The following is a 22,671-nucleotide window of genomic DNA, read 5'->3' as shown; positions in this document are numbered from 1 at the left end:
TTCATGGATGTTGCCACCAGTCAAATAGGTACAGTATGATGTCCTGAAAAGGTTGCCAGGTATTTTTTTTTTTGAGGCTGTTTGCTTTCTCTTAAAGGCTGCTTGCAGGATGGAACCCCACTAGGGGATGTGGTTCTCCCGCCGTGGGCAAAAGGTGACCCACAGGAGTTCATCCGAATGCACAGGGAGGTCAGTAAAGCTGGCTGTGCTTTGGCTCAATCCTTGTTTTCACTTCTTTCTGACTGTGCAATAATATAACTGTTTTACACTCTCCACTTAAAAACTGTGGATTTAGGATATAGTTTTTTCTGTTTGAACATACAAAACAGTCAACATGTTTGTCCCAATGTGTTTCATTGCAAGGCTGTTGAAAGTCATAGGCAATTTTACTTAAATACATTTTTCTTTTGTGTTTCTGAGCTAACAAGCGCTTGTTGTGTTCATCAACGATCCCCCATTACTCTGGTTAGAACCATTGTTATTACACGATAACAGGCCAATTCAGCGAGAGCACAATTTTGCCAGTCTCTCATAACTCCATTACTAACACGGGCTGCTTATTGGAATGAATGCGCTCCTTCTGCGTGCTCTATGCCTGGAGCTCCCCACAGCCTGGGCTTTATCAGTTCACTGCCTTGTGAGCACCATCTGTATCGCTTCCAATTTGAGGGAAATGAGCTATTTTGTCTGCCTGTTTTTCATATGCAGATTAAATGAAGACACTGTGAAGAAGTTTCCACAGTCAAATGTTTATTTTTTCCATCATTTTGCTCAGTAGAAACCTTACTTAGAATCATAGCACATGTACTGTAAATGGAGTACAGTGGTGGAGGGTATCTGTAACTTCTGGGAGCAATGCAGCGATTTGGAGCCAAACCCTGTTCAGCAAGCACATCTTTTCTGCTCATCTGCCTGTAATGTGGTTCAGCAGGGCTGTACCACTGCCCCGACGACTCATTCCGTTCACTCTGTCCCAGCACCGCTCCACTGTGGTATTCTGATATTGTCAGTTTGACTATTTTTGTATGGCCTAGAATCAGTTAAAGTAAAAAATAATCATTAAGGATTCAGATAACCGTGTGGTGTTCTTGGAGATTTGCTGAGAAAAATCAGTTCCAGACATGAATCATGTGGTAGAAATTTACCTTGTTTTCATGCAGATGTTAATTTTACTGGCCGCATTTTCAGATCTGGTAGGTGTATATACCCCAGCCACCCCAGTTTTGATATAAGAACCCAAGGTTCTGTGGCCCCAGTGACCCAGGAATGTACTTGTAGGCTCTGGAGTGTGACTATGTGAGTGCCCACCTACACCTGTGGATCGACCTGATCTTCGGCTTCAAGCAGCAGGGCCCAGCCGCAGTGGAGGCCATAAACACCTTCCACCCCTACTTCTATGCTGAGAAGCTGGATGTAGACAACCTAAAAGACCCACTGAAGAAGCACACCATCCTAGGCTACGTTAGTAATTTTGGACAGATACCAAAGCAGGTACTAATTCACTGCAATAAAGAAAAAAAATCTTTAATTAGATTTTAAACATTCCTGTAACGTACTGTGTAACTCTTACTTTGTGTCTTATTTTTGTAAAGATCATCACATTTCCAATAAGGCCTGAAAAAGATCCATTAAATTACTGGTCATTTTCTGTTAATCATTAGAACTACTCAGTGGATATTCTCTTGACTGGCTCTATTGGAGCAACAACCATGTTTGCAAAATGATTGTCTGTTTCCTAGCTTTTGTCCAAGCCTCATCCACCCAGGACTGGACACAAGAGCTCTGTTGCGAAGGAGTTATCAGCAGTTTGCCACTTGCCTCCATTTTTCTTCAGGATGGACAAACTGAAGCCCTCTATTCACCCCTTGAAAGGTACTGGCCCAGCCACAGATCTTTGGTCCCTACTCCATAGAACTCAACCTCCTTGCAGTGACTCGTAGGCCAATGCACAGGGAGCAGCCTTTAATCATTCTTTTTGACCTTATTATTTTGTCCTCTTGTTCAACTGTTATACCCGAGATGGGGCTGAGTCCATGGGGAACATGAGGCATCAGACGAAGATGCTGGCTGGACTTTTTGCAAGGCTATTTTCTCAGTCAGTGTGAAAGCTCCTTGTTCCATTAGTTGGACCTATCTTTATGATGCTGCGACTGCAGTATATTTAATCATCTACACATCCCAAAAGGGTCTCTCTGGGAAATTAGACCACTTCCTCTCAACAGTGTTCTTGCATATTATGTTTCAGTTTGTCATTTTATCAATAAATAAATAGAGATAAATTGGAATGTGAGCATCATGGCGAGTGCAGAAAGTCTTACAGATCGTGTGTGAGGGGGCTGTAGAGTAAACTATATGAGCATAGAAATGATTTCTCAGTATTTCTACACAAATTGGTCAGTTATGGAGGTGACTGTAATTAATTCAGTTTTTTACGGTTTAAGTATTGGATTTAGAGAGTGAGCTGAAATTTGAATAAAAGTGTAAATTAATATCTAATGGATACAATAGCTTTGAATCAGGGGATAAACACTCAACAGTTCTGCAGCTATTGCTATTGCAGATCAGGTGTTTCTGACTGTTTTCTCCTCTATGGAACAAGAGCTCACCCGAGGTCCAGTGGGGCAAATTGTGTGCGGAGAGAAGGAAATTCTGGTCGTGGAGAAAAACAGAGTCCTTATGCCTCCTCAATGGAGTACAGTGTTTTCATGGGGTTTCCATGATAATACCTGTGCCTTTGGCAGCTATGGAACAGAAAAGGTAAATAAAATTACATTTCGATATCAGAGACACGTGCCTATCAGTGGGACACTTTGAGAGCCAGCAATTGGATATGTGACCTAAGACCTCTGTGTGTTTTGTCACTTTGCTAGCACATGGCTATCTGTGAGAACCTGGTGGATTGGGGTGGGGCTTTGTGTGCAGCCTGCCCGAACCCAACTACCATTGTTACGGCAGGCACCCGCACTGTGGTTTGTGTATGGGAGGTGTCCATCAGCAAGGACAGGCTGAAACACATGAAAATTAAGCAGGTAGGGGCTATCTGGCCCACTAGCTTAAAATACCGACAACAATTCAGATGCCCCAGTGAAAGACCAACCAAAGACAGCGTAAGAGGAAATATAATGTTGCTTCTCTTTCAGGTGCTGTACGGACATACGGATGTCGTCACATGCCTAGTGGCCTCTGAGGCCCATAGCATCATTGTCAGTGGCTCACGGGACCGGACCTGCATTCTGTGGGACTTGGAGGATTTAAGCTACATCACCCAGCTCCCAGGACACAATGCAGCGCTGACATCCCTGGCTATCAACGAACTCACTGTGTGTCCACCCAGTCCTGCCATGTTTTTTTTTTAATCCAGTGTCTTCACTCATGTACTAACAATTTGTCAGTGAATGTTGTGTCACATTCCTGGAAGCATTAATATAGTAGTCAGTAGGAGGAAAGGAGGATCTCCAGTGAAGGTTAGAGACATACACTCCCTTGACATCCCCCAGTCATCAGGAAATGGTTTTTGGTTGCAGTGCTCAAAAAACTACATGCAAAACTTACAAGCTGGATAATCATTAACCTTTGGTCAATAGCATCAGTTGTGTTCATTTCATAATATAAAATAGAGATATTTTACAACATGTAAAGTTTGCAAATATGTAGCAGTATTTGTAGATTCTGTTGACATTTATAGAAATTTTGGAAGAATTTTATCTTTTTCATATATTTACTCTAAACTTTCACTGCCTATTTATGGATAGTTCACTTAAACTAAATGGAACAGGATGAAAGTAGATATACTGCGTTGGCAACAATGATAAAAAACTGTATTACGTTTAAAGTGTTTTTAAATGTCAGCATTAAAAAAAATCCATTTCTTTGTAATATGAGGGCTTCTATTTTATCTTGGTCAGTTCTCTTAACAGTCATAGAGACAGGAAAAGCAGCATATTTTAATACTGGTCTTCAGTACAGGAACTGAAGAAAAAGAGGGAAAGCATGCAGAATGCCCTAAAACAATTTATTTTATAGATGTTGCAATTAGCTTCTTATGATATCAGAAGCAATACTGAAATAAAAGTAGGTTGATTTCAACATGAGCTGCAACATACCTACTTATTCCAGTAAGACTGATTTTTTTGTGTTTTCAGTTGTGTGATGGACTTTGAGCTTTGAAACATTTAACTTTCTTAATTTTGAGAAAAAAAATGTTGTTTTAAAGGACACATATTTACGTATCATTGGTTTTCTTTGTTGTATTTAATTTCATTTAATTTAATTTCATGCCATTTCCTTTCCCTGTAGTATCTCTGTGAATTTTTGATAATATTTCACAATGGTATGTTCAAGATGTGGCTGTGGTTGCTTTCACCAGGGGGAGATAGCATCCTGTGCAGGGGAACTGCTGTACCTGTGGACCATGAAGGGTCAGCTGCTGTCTTGGATCAACACATCCTGCGGTCCAGAGGGAAACATCCTGTGCTGTTGCTTCACACAGAGGCACGAATGGGACTCCCGGAATGTCATTGTCACTGGCTGCGCAGATGGCATTGTCCGGGTGAGGGACATCATACACAGGGCTTGTTCACTACCGTGTTTCTGTCATCATGATATTACATTTAACAGTGCCATTTGTGATGCTTAACAGAGCCTACCAGGCTGGGTAAAATGCAGCGCAGGAGCTTGGAATTTAATCAAAATAATGTTAGTAATTAGACCGAATATTGCACATCAAAATATTTACAAAATACTTAAAAAGAAATATTTCATTATTAAGGGAGCTTTTATGCTTATCTAAATATGGTTATTTTCAAATTGAATGATTTCATCCATTTTCAGGTGTTGTTGCCTACCGGTGTATAAATGATACCATATGTTCACTTTAGCAGACACAGGTGTAGTTATTAAATCATGACACATTCTATATTAGCCGTCAAATGGGAGTCTTGGCCCTTGAAGTTAGTAGCCACAAGATGTGATGGTATATGTTTCTATGCTGAATTATTTTTTTCTTATTATTATCCTGTTTTCGTATTGCTGCACAGATATGGAAGACTGAATATTCCAGAACACAATTACCAGCAGAACATGTCCAGCCGTCATCCCATGAGTCTGCTCTCGCAGCTCCAGAGGAAGCTGGTAACACTGACACACATCACCACAAACACTGCTTGGCCTTGGTGTTCAAAGCCATTTCCTTCGTCTCTTCTTCCTCCGACACATTGTACTTGGTTCGATAGCAGCCCAGACAGGATCACTAAAACTACTGAAAATGAGATGACTAGGAAAAACAATTTAATATGCTCCATAAAGGCGTGAGTTACTGAGATTTTCTTTGATTATCAGGGCTAAGGTATTTATGGCATGTCTGTAATCTGATACAAATTGTTAAATATTTTTATATATGCACGTCATATCTGAAAGAATATTATAATAATAAAAAAATCTGCAATATCCCTTCTTCAGCAATATTCTGTATAAATCAGATTACACCTATACTTTTTTACTGTTTCTGTACCCCTTGAAGTCAAGCTGCCTGGCTAGACAAGACCCGGATAAAAGTTCATAATGTTGGTGTCAGTTGTGCAGAGCATTAGGGCTTGCTGCAAGGAATTATGGGGAAAGTTATTAAACATACAGCCAGTAAACACTGATGAGCAATTCTGCTGAACTAGGCATGCAATTTAGAAAGCAATAATACCCAAATCCAATTTAGTACACATTGGTTACAGCACCGCGTCAGCGCATATAACTATCACAATGTAGAAATTAAATTGGGACAACCCCTCTTATAACAGTGAAGGCTTATATTAGATGTATTTTTCTCAATTTAACAACATGCTGACCATAAATAAAAACAGCTTCTAATTCTTGCTCTTCTTCAGGTAAGGCTTGGGAGAGACACCTGGTCCTGTGTCAGGAGCTCAACCGCAGCCAGGCTGTCTCCCGCCGCCGTTACAGGAACAACCCAGCCGTCACAGCCCTGGCCGTGTCTAGGTATGGTTTCGTTCCATTCTCATATGAGGACAGTGCTCTGACAGTCTTCCAGGCTCTGATGCTGTGAGCAAACAGCAACCAAGAGGAGATAAATTTGTCCTTACCGTTAGCATAGAAGTTAAGGCAATTAAGGAAAATGAGGTTGTCCCAGTAAAAAAATACCCTGCTGTATACAGGCTGCAAAAAGTGCATCATATAAATAAATAAATAATAACACCTATCAGGGGAGCTTGGTGGTGCAGCAGGTTTGACCGAGTCCTGCTCTCCTGTGGGTCTGGGGTTCGAGTCCCGCTTGGGGTGCGTTGTGATGGAGTGATGTCATGTTCTGGGTGTGTCCCCTCCCCTCAGCCCTATGCCTTGTGTTGCCAGGTTAGGCTCCAGTTTGCTGTGACCCCACTTGGGACAAGTGGTTTCAGTCACTGTGTGTGTGTGTGTGTGTGTGTGTGTGTGTGTGTGTGTGTGTGTGTGTGAGATATTGCCCTATGACAGCATTGAGGGACAGCTGGTAGTGTAGTGGCTAGAGCTGCCTTTGGATCTAAAGGTTGACTTCACTTCAGAAGTGTAAATTAATTGCCCAAAAGTGTTTATATTAAGAAAGAATACATTCTGTAATGATTTTTGCATGTGTTAAAGAAATAGACTCTTTGTCCTATTGTTCTTTTGTGTAAAGCACTGAGAATGCTGTTTGTCAGTGTTAGATAAGACCTAATGTAAACTGAAGATGTTAGCTTAAGAGAGCATAATTTTCAGGAAAATTTTACCTTAAGATAAGGAATAGCATGTCTTTCTGTTAATATAAAATATTGAAAGTTGTTAAATTCTCGAGATCTGTATTGTATTAATATCATCTAACGTCATGATAATAAAAATTATAGTACGTAGTTTTGACAGTATTAATTATCAAAAACTAATTTTAATAATCCCATTTATGGTTATCATACTACAACTAAATAATTTCTTGTACAGGATACTGTAGCTGATGGCATGAAGTGGCAAATGCCACAGTCTCCTCAGCAATACTGCTGTAGCTGAAGTGGGGAAAAAAGAAAAAGTTTCTTTGTACTTAACACTTTTGCAAAGGTTTTGTCAATGTGTTCCTTGAATAGATAATAGTTTTATTGTTTTATCCAGCATACTTTTACTTCCAAGAAGAACTTCACAGATTGCAAGATTTATGTTTCAGTGCAAGTGGAAAATAAAATACTGTAAAATTAAAAATTCAGTTTGCCGTTTTTAAACGGTTTGACATTTTTTCGCACAAATAAATAATTAGAAGAATCATTTTTATTGAATATTTCACCAAATGAGATTTTTTTTTCATAATAGCTGATGAACAGTCCTTTTAAAAAAGGTTGAAGTGTTTCCTCTATTGCCTACTTGTGGCAAATATTGTGGTGGTATTACTGAGCTAAAATAATGATAGTTTTCTTTAATTCCTTGTTTTCTCCAGGACCCACAGCACTCTGCTGGTGGGGGATGCTTGGGGCAGGGTTTTCAGCTGGTTTTGTGAGGGGTAACCCCAGTTAAGTACCCATACCGAAAATAAAACACAGGATGCACCAGAGATCCCTTCCTCCATATGTTTTACCCTGTCAGGTCAGATTAAATACCTAGAGTAATCAGTGGTGGGCACTACCACGTTTCAAAGGATTATTCATTTTTTTCACTGTCCTGAGCTATTTCCTGGGCCTACTCCATGGAGAGATGCCGCAGTTTCATCCAGAGCCGTTCCGCTCACCTGCCCTACCGCCTGCTGGGACATCTGTAACCCAGAGCATGGATTTATTTATCCATGAGTCTTGTTGGACTTCAGAGCTGCAGAATTGAGCATAGATTATTGTTTTTGTCACATGGCTTCTACCCTGGCTCTTCAAGCCTTGTGCTTGAGCAGCAGGTTTCTGCTCTTATCCAAGGGACTGCTTCTCGTATAGAAATTGACTCCTGGATTCTTTTATTATAGTGAACACAACCAATTCATCACTTCATCACATAAAGGAGGATGACTTGTGTATGTGCAGGCTTACGTGTGCAAGTCTTCTTTCTAAAATTCACCTGAAAAACAATGTTCAATGTTTTGTAAAAATGTTTGCATGTGTTTGATTTGAATATGTACATTTTTTAATTATGGTTGATTTTGTTGCTTCATTGAATGGAAATAAATCAGATGGCTCCAGATTTATTGAGTCACCATGTTATAAATTTTTACTTGGAGTTGGACCAAACATGGGTTGGGATTTAGAAAAATGATGGCAAGGAAGGGAACAGGTTTAACTGTTTAACTTCTGCACATTTCTGTATATTTTCATTAGTAATTCTTGTGAAGAACTAACTTTGGCATTTCTCTCGTTATAATGTTAATATAAAATAAAAACAAAATAATTGATGTTAAATGCAAAACAAATATGCTTCAGCATAAATTTTCATTTATGAAGATGACACCACTGAGCGCCTTTTTTGAACCACTGAACGATTAATGGCTCAGATAGATAGCTTTATGGATTTCTTTGAATTGTTTTATTGTATATATCTTTGGAATGTGTCCATTTTTTAGGTGACAATTTTTACCCAAGCTCTTTTATTATTTGCCTTTCTATACTGACTAGCAGCTCAAGAAGCTAATGGGAGTTAGGGTGTTTGTGTGCCACCGTTCTGATTGATTCAGTTCTCAGGTGACCTGCCTGGGTGTCATCCGCCTCCCCTAACTTGTTTTGATGGAAGTAGAACTAAGTGAAGGGCTCAGAAGCTTGCCAAGCCTCCCCCTCCTTTGCGTTAGTGAAGTGCATTTTGGCGCATAATTAAACTCATATGGTTCCCACTCCTGAAGGCGAATAAACAGAGGACCCATATAAAATGAAAACACTGTGGAAACAGTACAGGAATAATTACACAAACCTGGAACTGGCAGAAGGTTTGTTGCTACAGGGATGGAAATGTAAAATGGATAATATGATGTCTGTGGTTCAGTGTCAGGAGGTAACATTGCATCCAGCTGCCAGTTGCTGAAAGTGCCTATCACTGTGCACTGCACTACACCGAATTTTGTTGTCACCTTTACCCAACAGTAAATAAAAATGTAATAAACAATATGAGAAGCTGCATTCTGTTTTCCTGTAGATGACAAGACAACTGCATTATGACCCTAGGGTAGATGAGCAGTTTTGGTTCAGAATGAGCAAGTTGCTCCTATCCGGGCCTTTTCCTCCTATTCCTGTTTCACCTACTAGTTGTATCCCCTGTGTAAATTCACTAGCATTAACAGCAGGACTTTTTTCTTTTCTCAGGAAACCTAAAACCACCCAATATCAACCTTTATTAAAAGAAAATATTTTATTTTATTCCCGGAATAGCTTCAGAAACCATTTTACTCCACTTAGTATAAATTTCTTCACATCTGCAGAAATTAAATAACATATGAAAGCTATAAAACCTTGATGGATTTGAACAGTTTTCATATTTACCAGCAGAGATCAGTGCTGATTGTACCCAGATGTTTGTCATTAGTTTCATGTATTGACCTTCAGTAAACTGAATAGCGGTTTGGGGCTTTTCTTCAATGTTGCAAAAGTGTCTTTTCCTCACAGAATTTTAAAACTTTAAATTCTTTAAATGCTAATGACTAAATTAATTTGCATAAAATGCTGTGTATTACTTTGTAAAACTACCATATAACCATTCCCTCAAGGTAATGTCGTGAACAAATGTACAGTTTGAAACAATTTTTCAAAATCCTACATTTGCTTCTATACTGGTCATCGTGGGCTTGTGGTTTTGGGTCATTAAAAAAACATTGTAGTTTTAATTTGTTTTATTTTTTCTACAGGTTAATCCAAGGGATCATTAAACTTTGGAAAGAAAAATTGACGAAAAGCATTTAAATCCACTAGCGTGTAAAATGTATAAACTGAAAGGAATTTGTTGATTCCCAATGAATTGTGTGCTTCTGTGCAAAATGACAGTGTATGGCCAAAGGAAATCATATTTAGCACTTAACTGGATCTTCTGATGAAACCTCAGTTACTTTTCCTCGGTGTAATGGTAAAGATTTGAACCCGGTGAAGTACTAATTTCTCCTGATATGGAGAGGGAGGGGAATTACGGTCTTGATTACAAGGGAGCAGCAGCTTCCCCCGTGAATGCCCTCCTAATGATGGCGATGCTTCCTGCCTTTGGAGCTGCGCTCGCTAATTGCCATCATCAAGATATATGAATCATTCGTGAAAGGACAGGCAGGCCAAGCAGTTGAAGCTCTCATGTGAAACCAGAATGTAGACTGAACATCAGTTTCTTGCTACGATGACTCTCCTCATAGTTTCAGCAGAAAGATTTTGACTAGTACTGTACCCCTGCAGTACAGGGACAGTAAATCAGTCAAAGTGGTATTATTGTGGGATGTTGATGTTGCGCAATTTAAACCTCCTCACATGCATCTGCAACAGAGACCGTGGAACAACTTAGTCATGAAAGCTTTTGAGCAAACTGAGATGGGAATCATATTTCACAAGCTAGAACAATCTCTTCCACAAAAGATCTATTGTGTCTGTTACAGGACAGTCTCCTGGAAACCTCTTCCTGTCTCAGTTTCCCACACAACATAAACATGATGTTTTTGGTGATGGAACAAAGCAGTGTGTTTCTGGCTGTCTGGCAGCGGTTCCTGGACTTGGGTTTGGGGTTATAGGTTTTCTATAAAGAGAAGTGTTGATTCTGAACATGTGCTGCGGTGCCCTGAGGGAATCCTTGACCCCTGTGTGTGAGACCAAGTCAATCTGCCTATGCTCACTAGTTCTTCTGCATGAAGCTGCTGTAAGAATAGCACCACATGAGGGACGGAACCAAAAAAATCTAATAAGCACCATAAACGGCTCTTCTTCCAGTTCATTGAAAGGAAGAAAGGGAGATAAAAGTGTAGTGAAAATGTAGGAAGGCAAAATGTGCAACAGCGATGGAAAAACTTTTTAAAGGACATCCTAAGGGGCCGGTCTTCGGTGAAAAAGACGGTAAAGACGTTGGTTGTCATTGGGGGTCTGCCCTTCAGGTAGACGAACGAGACAGCTGCTGGACAGATGCCAAACTCAGTGGTCCCCCCCCAGGCCTTGTGTACTTTGTGGAGAAGGGCAGGTGCAGCTGGCCGTGGATATGTGCTGTGAGCAGCGACGGAGGGAGGAGGCTCTCTTTAACCTCTGCACACACCGCTAATTGTGCTAAGTGGCGGAGCTTAATAGAGCGGAAAATAATCACCATATATCTGTCTCTCAGAAGAAGCAGATGACCTTCTAAAAGACAATGGACGTCTCAATTTTAATACACCAGTGGTTTTATGATATTAAATGTCAAACTGTTGGGATCCTTCGAATAATTAAATCAAATAAATTATAGCACCTAGGCAGAACCATCTTGTAGTCTAACCCAATTATAATGCACTGTAAAGCTAATTATTAAGCAAGATTACAATTAGGATAATTTTTAATAAATGTAACCATTAGAGGGTTCATTGCAGTCACTGACGACACCAGGATGGGAGGGTGTGCAGCTTCAGCCCGGCACCAGGATGCCTGCTCTAATGTGGCCCTAATGACTGCGGGTGTCTCACTCTCAGTTCTCTTTTTTTTTTTTTTTTTATACACGTTTTCCAGTCTGTGACCTTCACATATTTGCACGCACGCTTGTGGTCATTATTTGTTAAATGTGCATAAATAACACTTCAAAAGAGATTAAAGGAGTATGGCTTTATTATTATCGCAAATGTTTCCGTAGATCGTATTTATAGGCAAAGGACGTTACGAGTGATAGTGCTGAAGTGGTGTACAAGAAAGTTAACACACCGTAGTCTTCGGTCAGTCGCGGATCTCCTGTAATGTGGAATGTGCCCTTCGTAAGTGAATGCTGGCAAATCCTTTCCTGTATTACTGCAAACGTGTAAGACTGAACTGAAAATGCACAGGGTTAAAAATAGAAATTATTTAAGCAAGTAAAAATATTATTTACACTGGTTCAGTACACATATGTTAAGTTCATATGTCTCTCTGTTAGAACGCGCACAGTAAAATAAACACTGAGGGCGCAGAAGGTGTTTTATAAATAGACACAGTTTTGGCGAAGGTGCAGCCACGCTCACAGGTGCTTCTCCTGGAAGAGGATCTGGGCGTACACGGTTCCTGTGCTTGTGGATTTAGTCTCCGGCTGTGGTTTGACCAGCTCCAGCTCGGCGTAGGTCAGGTTCTCCTCTGCAATCTTCGGCTGCTGGAAGGGGAAAGGGCACAGGTTAACTGACCCCTCGGAAGCCCATGACCACCTCTTGGCTTCGGAGGTACAAATGTAAACGTGTGAAGGTACGTTTGTAACGTTTGTCTGCTGCCCTCACAAGGAAGCGTGGCGTGTGAATCCATGGTCTTCAAAGAAAACATCTGTTTCCCTGAATCCACTTACCTCATTAACTGAAATAATCAAGCTGCCTGTTCTCCCTGTACTTCAAATGAATTGGAAGAGTTGGCCACCTAAACACCTGCGGAGGTTTGACCTGGAGTCATACGGCCTCTTCTGGAACGTCACAGAGCCCCCCGTCCTCGAATCCCCTCCGAGCCGTGCTGATTCAATCAGAGGCTTTTGCAGAATCACATCGGCCACATGTTTCATTTCATTAGCTGCTAATCCGATTGTCCCTGCTGTACGCTGGCCTGGGCTTCTCTGCACGATCATCCGATTAGGTCTGGGTTTGATGGTACCGTGGAATTCCGTGAGTTCGGTCACACAACATTCCTCAGCCGTACCGTGCTTCATTTTTAAAAGCGTTTTTATGATACTTTTTGCAGTAAATTTAACGCAATAAAGACGAAGCACGCTAAGTAAATAATTGCGTTTTGGAAAGCAATAAAAGAAAATAAAATTAGCAGTCACAGAAATGGGAAAAGGTACAGCAATAACTTGCACAAACAATACTGCACTATGAGAGCAGGCATATAATACCCTCTTGCATATTTCTCGTTTGTAAGGATTCAATTGAAAATATGAAGAAAAGCGCAAGAGAACTTGAGACGTAAACATCGTGCAATTTTTTACAAAAAGATGAAACACGGTGATTAATAAAAGTAGCAACAACAATGTGTAAAAATGCGTAATACAATAAATTATTTTTATTTTTCTAATTGGATTTAGCTAATTGTCCTGTTGAGGTGGGTTGATTAATTGGGTAGATGAAAATTCAAAGATAACTTTGCAAAATGGAAATAAAAATATTAATTTGGCACTCCAGCTCAACAGAGCTGATTTATTATCGTATTTAACCGCTGGAACTGTCACCATACATTGCCATCAGTTGTTTCGATACTTGTGATTCATGTATTGCTGTGGTATTTTATTATTGTGGTATTGTGGTGTTAGTAGAAATGCATGCTGGGAAGAAAAAAATAAACAAGGACTTTTACCACAACAACCTTTTTTGTCTGTGCCTTTAAAAGTTTGGGTTTTCGCAGCTTGTCTTCAATGGGTGCTGAAAAACATGAAGTAAGACGATATTTAGTGTAAAAGCAAACGTGAATTCATACCAAAGCAATGATATAATCAACTGTGTCTCATGATGGCATTATAATAATAATAATAATAATAATAATCATTTGTCCCTTTTCAGTTACCTTTGGCTGGTATTTCTGGTGGTGTCTCTGCAGCCTGTATGTACTTCTGCTTATGTTTCTTGTCTTTCTTGGCCATCCCAGGAGATGAGCTGAGAATGCTGGTAACTGTTTCCCCTGAGCTGAGAGGGTTGTATATGGAGTAGGAGTGCAGGCGCCATGGGTGTGGAACCACATGTCATTGTTTCACAGAAACATGTAAAACAAAAGAAACTTTCAGTGTACATTTGTGCCTCCATTTTAGCCACATATCTTTTAAAAGAATAAATCAGTTTCAGATGGGAGAGAGCAAGAGAGTCATTAGGTTGAAAAGCTGTTGTTGACATCCAAGGTTTGTTTGACACATGAGTTGTTAGCACATCATAGCTGTCACCTTAGAGGTGCGTTCTGGTATCATTTATGGTATCGCTTGGCTTTGGGATTGGTGGGCTGATGATAGCTGCAATTGGAACTATGCCACATACGTACTCACACAGGCCACTTTTAGCTTCGAAACCGATTCAGTGTTTCCATGGCAACAACAAACAATCTGTGTGGCCATTTCATTTTATTTTCAAAGAAGTCTTTCTGCTTCTGCGTTTGTCACCGAGGAAGGGGCCTACCTGTTTTGTGGACACTTGACCAAACAGTAATTTGCTGCAAAGGAACGAGAGAAATAGATCGCACGTTTATTAAACAATTTAAAATAGCGATTTACTGGTATAAACTGCTTGCAGAACATGTGTTTCTTGGTTTTATGGAAGGTGGTACAAATACACTTCCGATCTATGAGCGTGCACTTCCTGTGTTCAATGTGGTGCTCGACCTTTCAGTCGCCGCTTTCTCTGAAGGTACTGGCACGCGAGGATCACCGTGAACAGGAACATGCAGAGCAATCCAGTGGAGCAGATGAGCACGGCGCAGAGGTACACGTCTGAAAGGCAAGGGCACAGTAGACACACGTCTTGTTTGGGGTGGTCTGCTTTCAATGCGTGAGAGGAGAGAAAATGGGGGAAGCTTGTAATGATATTTCTATGGGCAGTGCTCCAATTACAAAGAGGGGTTTGTTCTTGTGATCCAGGACACAGCAGGGAAATGGCTAGTCTTCCCAAAAGCTGTTTTTTATCACCCTTTGACATTTACTGTGTGGTCCTCTCTCAGATTGGGAGCTTTGGTTTTCCTTTGGCCAAATTTTGATTTATATATTCTCTCCTTAACTGATTGCCAGACCCTTTTGCTGTAGACTGAGAAAATGTTTAAAGGACAAATTACCAAATGCAATAGTGTTTTGTGTGAGAATTTAAAAACTATCCCTTTTTATTAACATGACTTGTTTAAGTGATGGGTAGCGCAGTGGGTTTGGCCAGGTTCTGTTCTCTGGTGGGTCAGGGGTTCGAATCCCTCTGGGGGTGCCTTGTGATGGACTGGCATCCTGTCCTGGGTGTGTCCCCTCCCCTTCCAGCCTTACGCCCTGTGTTGTCGGGTTAGGCTCCTGGCTACCCTGCCTGGGACAAGTGGTTTTGGAAAATGTGTGTGTTTATGTTTTAGAGATAAAAACAAAATATTGAGAAAGAGAGTACGAAACTCACCTTGAAACAAACGCCACACTCCATCCCTGCTCTCAGCCACCGGTAAGACATGCACTGAAGGAAAACGAGGAGAAAAAATTCAGCGGCTGTCATTACAGTGCATCGTGATTACATGTTTTGCAGAAATGAAAAAAGAATTATACTGCAGATGCAGCAACGTGGAATATCAAGATCTGAAATGTATTCCTTTTTTAAGTTCTTGCTTCCGGAATCGCTCGCTTGTGACGGCACACGCCCAGAGCACTGTCCAGAAATACCCAAACCACTGGCAGTTGAGGACAAGAAGACCAGACATGATGAACCCTGAGTTTCCCTGATCGGGGTCCAAAATCCTGGCCCTGTTGGCTGGTCGTGGAAGGCAGTCACAGTACTCAGCACAAGGGGTCACTGTGCTAAATGGACAACATACCGTATTGCATTTCTACTCAGAGGTGTGCTTTAGTACCCACAGTATTTAAATTTTGTTTCTGCCTGGTGAAATAACGTCCTTGATGATCCTAGAGTAATAACAGAAAAGGACATCTTTATAGTTACGAGAAGAAATCGACCATTTTCCATAGTTAGCCTTTGCCACCAAAGATTGATTTTAATAAATCTCTTTCACAAAGGAGATGATAAACAGTTATTATAAAAAGGCTGTTTCCGCTGTGTAAACTCCCCAGTACGACTTATTAGCGAGTCATTGTGTCATTATTCATGGCCTAAACCTCTGCAATAATGTGTGCCATCATTTTCTGTGTCAAGATGAAAAGTAGAAAAAGAACAGGAGTCGGACTTGATGAAAAATTACACGTTATTGGAGGAGATTTGCGTGCCCCGCTTGTTCGAAGCCTCACAGTGATGAACACTTTATGTGCAGTTTTAAAATCTCCAAAATTTGATTGAGGGGCTTTTTGGAATGGATACAGTGACAGGGTGGTGCTACTGTATAACTGAACAGCACTTCTGCTTTGGAGGATTCTCCATAAGATAATGAAATAAGAGTTTCCCATAATTATACACTCAAGATGATACTTGTAGACATTTATCACTCACTGCCTTGTCTTTAACAGAGGAGAATATTTATGGAGCTTTTGTGGAATGTAGGCTTGTCCAAAGTTCATCCTGTATATTTTCAATTTCTTGTGTGCTGAATTATCTTTTTCAAACATATATTTGATTTATGCAGCGCACTAACCAAAGTTCTAAATTCCATGCATCTGTTGAAATTTGGCTTCAAGCTGCTGGTCAATATAATGTCGCGGTGTTTAATGAGAGTACTGCTGATCATTCAGACGGAATAGCAGAATCACACAGAATGCGTACCTCGTGGCTGCCGTGCTATCCAGTTCAGCTTTGTGGTGTAAACCTACCAAGCCCACAATCTGTCACTGAATATCTTCATCCTATCGATTAGAGGAGAAGCTTTCACCAGACGTTTCAGTTCACAGCTTTTCTGATTATCGAATATAGCACCTCTGCTCTGATGGAAACATGACATATGTGAGCTGTGTATGTTGTGTGGTGACCAACATCCCAGTGCTTCACTGGTTCACCGGACTAAACATTGTTTTTATATAATCTGTGGTTAGTATACTCCAACCCTAGGCTTTAATAAAACTTCTGAGTAAAGCAAGGTGTGCCTTTCAGAATCTGCTGCTTGTGCCCTCTTTGAAAAATCTTTGTAGTCCAATGAGAAACAGACCACGTCAAATAAAGGCTGAAGCCTAGTCCAGAGACCACATACAACTGCACATCTGATTTGTGTTTCCTCTTTGAAGTTAGCACATCTCTCTAAGCCTTGCATGACAGGCAGCCTTGAGCACAATTTCCCTGCAAACCAGCAAAAAACAAAACTAAGTTAGCAAAGAGGTACTCGGGCCTGGAAGCTAAATGTTCATGTGACGAAACATTGAAGAAGGAATATCTGAATTATCTTCACACTTACGTTTATTTAGCAGACACTTTTCTCCAAAGCAACTTCCAATGAACTCTGTGTAGTGTTATGAGCCCACACACCTTATTCACCGTGGTGACTTACTCTGCTAGTTACACTACTTACTCATCCATACTCATCAGTGGAACACACATTCTCTGTCACTCACATACTATAAGGGATCCTGAACAGCATGTCTTTGGAGTGTGGGAGGAAACCAGAGCACCTGGAGGAAGCCCACACAGACATGGGGAGAACATGCAAACTCCACACAGACTGAGCAGGGGCCAAACTCACATCCTCTCACACCACCCAGGTGCTGTGAGACAGCAGTGCTACTCGCTGTGCCACCGAGACTCAGCAGGTTTTTGCATGTGTGTATGTGGTCAAGTGTTTCCTCCTCTGCTTTGTTTGACTACAGCTTGCCAGCAGTGGCTCTCACCTCCACCCTTTTTCTTCCAGTGCACTCTTTGCGCTTCCATCACAGGACTTCAGTAGGAACTCGGAAAGGCCTCTACCACCATCACAGAGGCCTTCACCACCAGCTAAGACCTTGACTTCCACCACATAGTTTCCTTACTTTCAGAGGTCTTCACCACCGTAGATAATGTACCTTCACTACCACTACAGACCACTATACTGTACTTCACTATTGTTTCCACTATGGCTGTGGTTGTTCACAGTAGATGCTTTCACCCTCACCGTAGCGCACCCCCCACAAAAGACTTTCACTGGCTTTCATCCCCTCCACAGGCTGTTGCTACCACAGCCCATCACCATGTAAAGACTTCAGCAGCGCAAGACTTTAGAGTATTTCATGCTCTCAAAACATCACATTGAGTCTCACTAAGAAAAATATTGTCCTGGCTGTTGCCTTTTTGTCATTCCTTCACTACATTTACATTTACATTTATTTATTTAGCAGACGCTTTTCTCCAAAGCGACTTACAATGGATACTATGTACTGTTACCAGCCAACACACCTTATTCACCGTGGTGACTTACGCTGCTAGATACACTACTTACAATGGGTCGCTCATCCATGCATCAGTGGGACACTCTCTCTCTGTGTCACTCACACACTATTGTTTGGAGATGAAAAAAGGCATTTGGCTCGCATGAGGTCAGAGACACACTGTGGGATATGTCATGTTACAGACGGAAACATTCGCTTGTTGCGGCAGCATGTTCACCACAAGTAGTTTGCAGATTTGCAACTAAGCATTCCTTTCGTCATATAGGGTTCAGTGGAACCATTCACAGACTGAACAGAACCTCTTCAGCAATAAATGTCCTACTTGGGGCTGTGTCCTGTTTGAGTTAAGCAGCAATGGTGTGATAATGCATACAAAGCATTGCGTTGCATATTCAGCAGGGAAGGTCCTGGTGAAGCCAATGTCAATATTTTCTGTAATGTCTGTGCCAAGATACCCTGTGTTGTCATCTCAGCACGCCCAGGCGCTGCACATGTCAACCCTAATGACTGTTTCTCTTGGCGGCAGAAAACTTCTTGATGGAAATATATATAAAATACACACGATGGTGCAGATGGACCCGACCTATCGGCTGAAAAGTGTCAAAGAGGCCGGACGGCACTGTGGTGCAGAATTTTGTTTCTTACTTTTTTATCTTTTAACTTTACAGTAAAATACTATTTCCTTTAGTTATGAGTATTGTCATTGGTAATGCAAATTACACACTTTGATACAAGCTTTGATACATTTTTTGTGGGAATATGATGGGACACAATACAAACCTACCGGAACAGTGCTCATTGAACCATTCAGGAAACAATGATGTATCTGCCGCGATATTCTTATTAAATCACAAGCTAAATTCAGTTTTTGATGAAGTTATGGAATGTCAAAGCATATATTTCTCTTAATGTGTTTTATTGTTATGATCCATGTCTGAAGCTACCTCTATAAATATGAAGGTGACCCAACGTCTAGCTTTCTGCTCCTAGAAAAAGTAACATCTGATCTGCTTAATAAATGTTTTCTGGAACTTCTTAGATAGGGCTACTGGATCACCCTCTGACATATCGTAACACTTGTTTTGCCCATCTGTTGAGTTATGTATATATACCCACAGTATTTTCAGTCTCTATGTTGTTCCTGTCTCTATGCTGCTGTGACCCAGTGGTGCCCTATTGTGCTGTTAAATAAATAAACAATAATAAAAATTATTGCTTCTGAGGAACTGAAAGTCTTTGCTTGCGATCGTTGCAGTTTGCCCACAGCTCAGCCACGTCTGCTACCCAGTCGCTGCCAGCTGGCCAACTTTCCGAGCAGCTCACCATGGTCTTCTGTACGACATGTTTGCAATAAGCAGTCCGCTCCTTGCTTCCCCTGATGTTGTTTTAATTGACTTTATGTTCTATCCGACTCCATTTTCACTGGACAAATATTAGCTGCCCCCGACTTGGTTTTCGCAGTTCACTTTGGTATTCTGCCTGGCTTTGTTTCTAGCTCTCCCTAAGCTGTTGTACCTGACATTGCTTCGATGTCCGGTTTGGGATATTATCTGACTGTACCAGGAAAGCAGGATAATACGAACTAATGTGTGAACAGTTGTCGGACAGAGTTTAGCCACTGTGGACTGATGGAAATGCTGAGGGAAATGTCCTGTAGCCCTACTTTCGTACATCGGAACCCCCACACCGGGCCTTGCACACTCTTTACGAAAGGAAGCATACATCTATTATAGGAAACCCCTTTGAAACCAAACTGTCAATATCATGTAACCCATGTAATGAACACAGTTCAGCACTTTGCCAGATGCTAAAAAAGCTTGTTAGGGCTGTTACCATAGTTACCTCTCAATTCTGTGGTGGCTGTGCCATTGGAGGAGGCTCTCCAGCGGTTGCGGTATTTCCTGATTTCCTGGACCTTGCATGTGTAGTGGCCTCTGTCTTCCTTGGAAATGTTCAAAATCAGCAGATTGTAGGTCTCGCCCTCTTTCTCCTGGAAAAACTTCACTTTGGGGTGGGCGAAGCGCCGGGTGTAGTTGCCGTAGTACTCGGCCCGCCGCACATTCAGCCGAACGATAAGCTGCTCCTGGCCCGCCTCCAGCGAGAAGAGCCAGCGCACCACGAGCAAGCTTGTAGGCATCTTTCTCTGGGATACCATGCAGGAGAGCGTTGTGTTCTCCCCCTGGGGAGCTGTGGCAATCGGCCCCGGGATGATGGTCACGTTCAGGGCCTCAGTCACCTCTGGGAACCGAAAAGCCCACAAAGGAACATGTGGTTTGCACACAATGGGATACGGGTAGGATCCGAAAGTACAATGATTTGCCGCATCTGTACTACAGTACATGACATTTCCGTTTAACATCTGATAGCTGCAGACTAGGATTACATTATGTTCATGTCATTGCTGGTAAGGGGTAGAGCAAAGAAAGATTTTCTTTAATTCGAGCAACAAAGGCAGTAAAGTCCCAAAATTCTTGTCAACCCGTTCAACCACATACAATTGGATCCCCGCCCATTTCTGAAACGGTCTCCAGGCCAATGGTCGTGAGGTTATGACACCACATTTCTTTCTGCTACAACCCTGAAAATCTGCAATTACGTACTCATCCTCTTAGTATTTCGGTACAACAATGGTCTTCCTAACTGTTATTTAATATGTGAGTTAATGCGACTGCTGGTTAATGTCAATACTGCTTCCATTCAAAGCTGTTAGGGCTGATACAATAAAGAAAAAAAGATAGTGACACGCACTAAGTAGCCTACTCATTTGTTCTGATATGGAGACCATAAACTTTTCAAGCACACGTATCCCCGGATGTCCCCACGTCTGCACGGCGATCGGTGCGTGTGATGGTGGAGGGAAGGAGCCTGCCAGTGCAAACAGACTGTCTGCAAGTGCAAAGTATCTCATTCCTCCCCTACGAGCAAAGAGCCAGGAAGAAACATCTGTGCACATCTGGAACAAGTCTTTCTCTTATTTATTTTTCACTTCATTCTGTTTGTCCCTGCACCACTCTGCCCTTTGTTTCACATTCCGTAAGCAGCTAATCTTCTTAAGGACATCTTCTTTGTTCACGCACAAAGCAAGAGGAATGGAAGTCAATCTGGAATTCTGTGGAATGGGACGCGCAGAAAAAACAAGACAATCCCACCCAGATGTATCTAGGCAAACCGTGTAGAAAAATGCTTTGTAGCTGCACACTGTTAGCTGCTGGTTCCCCTTCGCTGATTGAAAACATATCACTGGTTCATCGGTGGGTCAACGTTCGGCTCTCGTTTTTCTGATGCACACCTTCCTTAAAGAAACGTCGTCTTTCTTAACACATCTTGAGTAATTATTTTGTTCGTGAAACATCGCCGTTTCAGTTTTCAATCCGATCTCTCTTAAACTGGCACGCTGGAGCTTTCTCGTCAGCTCTGTCAGTCTGTTACTGAAGCATCAGAGGCTGACCGATGATGTTATACGAACGGAGAGCGTTCCCTATGAATGCTACCCACCGCAAGGTCAGACAGATGACATTTGCTTACCTGCCATTAGCGCCCTAGTCAGGAGAACTAAGAACACTGTAGAAATATTCATTCTGCAGACCCACGGGCTCCATGCCCCAGCTGAACGGCTCGAATGAAAGCACTCCCCGGGCTTCTCTCCTTTTTTTTCCCTGTTTTGTGTGTAATATGAAACAGTGCCTGCTCTGTTCCCAGTTAGAAACACCCTCGCGCTCATCGCTCCCCTCCCTGCACGCTCTAGGAAATGTCATTTCCTGCACTGGAGCTGGGCCTGGGACAGACCTCCAGCTGGAGTCTCCTGGGAGGACTTGCCAGCAGGTCTTTCTGCCCCCCTGGGCTGATCGTGGAACTCCTTTTGCCCCGCCACAATGCCCCCCAGTGTGTCTTTGTCCAGGCTTATGAGTGGAGCTCTGTAGGAGGGACACCCCGCACTGGGGGCTCCCTGGTACCCCCCCCCGGACACCGAAGCTGCCATCTCTCGCTACTATTTCATGTCTGCACCCCCTTTGTGTGCTTCAGCTGAGGTGACACCGAACGACAGCCAGCGAATAAGTTTTAGCATATCTGTGTGTGACTGTGTGTGAGTGGATATTTCTGTGTGTCTACTTTATATGTAGGGGGTGCGGTGGGGCGGGTCCTGCTCTCCAGTGGGTCTGGGGTTCGAGTCCCGCTTGGGGTGCCTTGCGACGGACTGGCATCCCGTCCTGGGTGTGTCCCCTCCCCCTCCGGCCTTATGCCCTGTGTTGCCGGGTAGGCTCCGGTTCCCCGTGACCCCGTATGGGACAAGCGGTTCTGAAAATGTGTGTGTGTGTGTGTGTGTGTGTGTGCGCGTCTGGGTCAGCTGTTGTCCTGTCCTGTACGGGCCTCTCCCTCCTTGCTCTACGGCAGGAGACGGGATCATTTATTTAGGAGTTCTTCCAAACCCTCTCTTTGCCCTAAGGGCTCAGCTCACGCATAAAGTTGTGGAGGAACACGGGACAGAATCCAACGCTTTCAGATCAGCTGCATTTGTAGAGGATGCTGCGAAAAAAGCAGCTCCCAGTACACAAGTGGTGGTGGCATGCAAGGTTTGAACCCCATTAGAAACGCTATCTG

At 42.2% G+C, this 22,671-nt stretch overlaps 2 protein-coding genes across 7 annotated transcripts in view; one reads left to right on the top strand and one right to left on the bottom strand.

Annotated features, from left to right (window-relative positions):
• The window catches only part of wdfy4 (WDFY family member 4), a 52,660-nt gene extending 44,504 nt beyond the window's left edge, over positions 1 to 8,156 (top strand). Inside the window, exons 54-63 of one of the 2 annotated variants that reach the window (XM_029254219.1) lie at positions 98 to 189; positions 1,279 to 1,491; positions 1,740 to 1,872; positions 2,600 to 2,757; positions 2,871 to 3,029; positions 3,141 to 3,320; positions 4,367 to 4,549; positions 5,037 to 5,130; positions 5,877 to 5,988; positions 7,439 to 8,156. In XM_029254219.1, coding sequence (XP_029110052.1) covers positions 98 to 189; positions 1,279 to 1,491; positions 1,740 to 1,872; positions 2,600 to 2,757; positions 2,871 to 3,029; positions 3,141 to 3,320; positions 4,367 to 4,549; positions 5,037 to 5,130; positions 5,877 to 5,988; positions 7,439 to 7,505 — 1,391 coding nt within the window. In that variant the 3' untranslated portion in view covers positions 7,506 to 8,156. Of the gene's footprint in view, positions 1 to 97; positions 190 to 1,278; positions 1,492 to 1,739; positions 1,873 to 2,599; positions 2,758 to 2,870; positions 3,030 to 3,140; positions 3,465 to 4,366; positions 4,550 to 5,036; positions 5,131 to 5,876; positions 5,989 to 7,438 lie in introns of those variants that run through there. The other variant, XR_001964834.2, reaches the window with a different exon arrangement.
• Positions 8,157 to 11,710: 3,554 nt separating this feature from the next.
• On the bottom strand, positions 11,711 to 21,848 carry vstm4a (V-set and transmembrane domain containing 4a). 5 transcript variants are annotated; one of them, XM_018724891.1, is made up of 9 exons: positions 21,598 to 21,848; positions 19,915 to 20,310; positions 15,182 to 15,235; positions 14,419 to 14,526; positions 14,216 to 14,249; positions 13,617 to 13,735; positions 13,410 to 13,474; positions 12,104 to 12,225; positions 11,711 to 11,837 (listed from the first exon to the last, which is right to left on the bottom strand). In XM_018724891.1, exons 1-9 carry the CDS (start codon positions 21,791 to 21,793, stop codon positions 11,750 to 11,752), a joined length of 1,182 nt encoding a protein of 393 aa, XP_018580407.1. In that variant the 5' UTR covers positions 21,794 to 21,848; the 3' UTR covers positions 11,711 to 11,749. The 5 variants fall into 5 exon arrangements, with proteins under 5 accessions (XP_018580407.1, XP_018580409.1, XP_018580408.1 ...); XM_018724893.1 differs by having other exon boundaries at positions 13,419 to 13,474; positions 21,598 to 21,847; XM_018724892.1 differs by having other exon boundaries at positions 12,104 to 12,228; positions 13,419 to 13,474; positions 21,598 to 21,844.
• Positions 21,849 to 22,671: the final 823 nt, after the last annotated feature.

Source organism: Scleropages formosus, chromosome 8 (assembly GCF_900964775.1).
Source record: "Scleropages formosus chromosome 8, fSclFor1.1, whole genome shotgun sequence".
NCBI lineage: Eukaryota > Metazoa > Chordata > Actinopteri > Osteoglossiformes > Osteoglossidae > Scleropages > Scleropages formosus.
The sequence above is the reverse complement of the archived record's forward strand: the minus strand, read 5'-3'. Positions and strand labels throughout refer to the sequence as shown.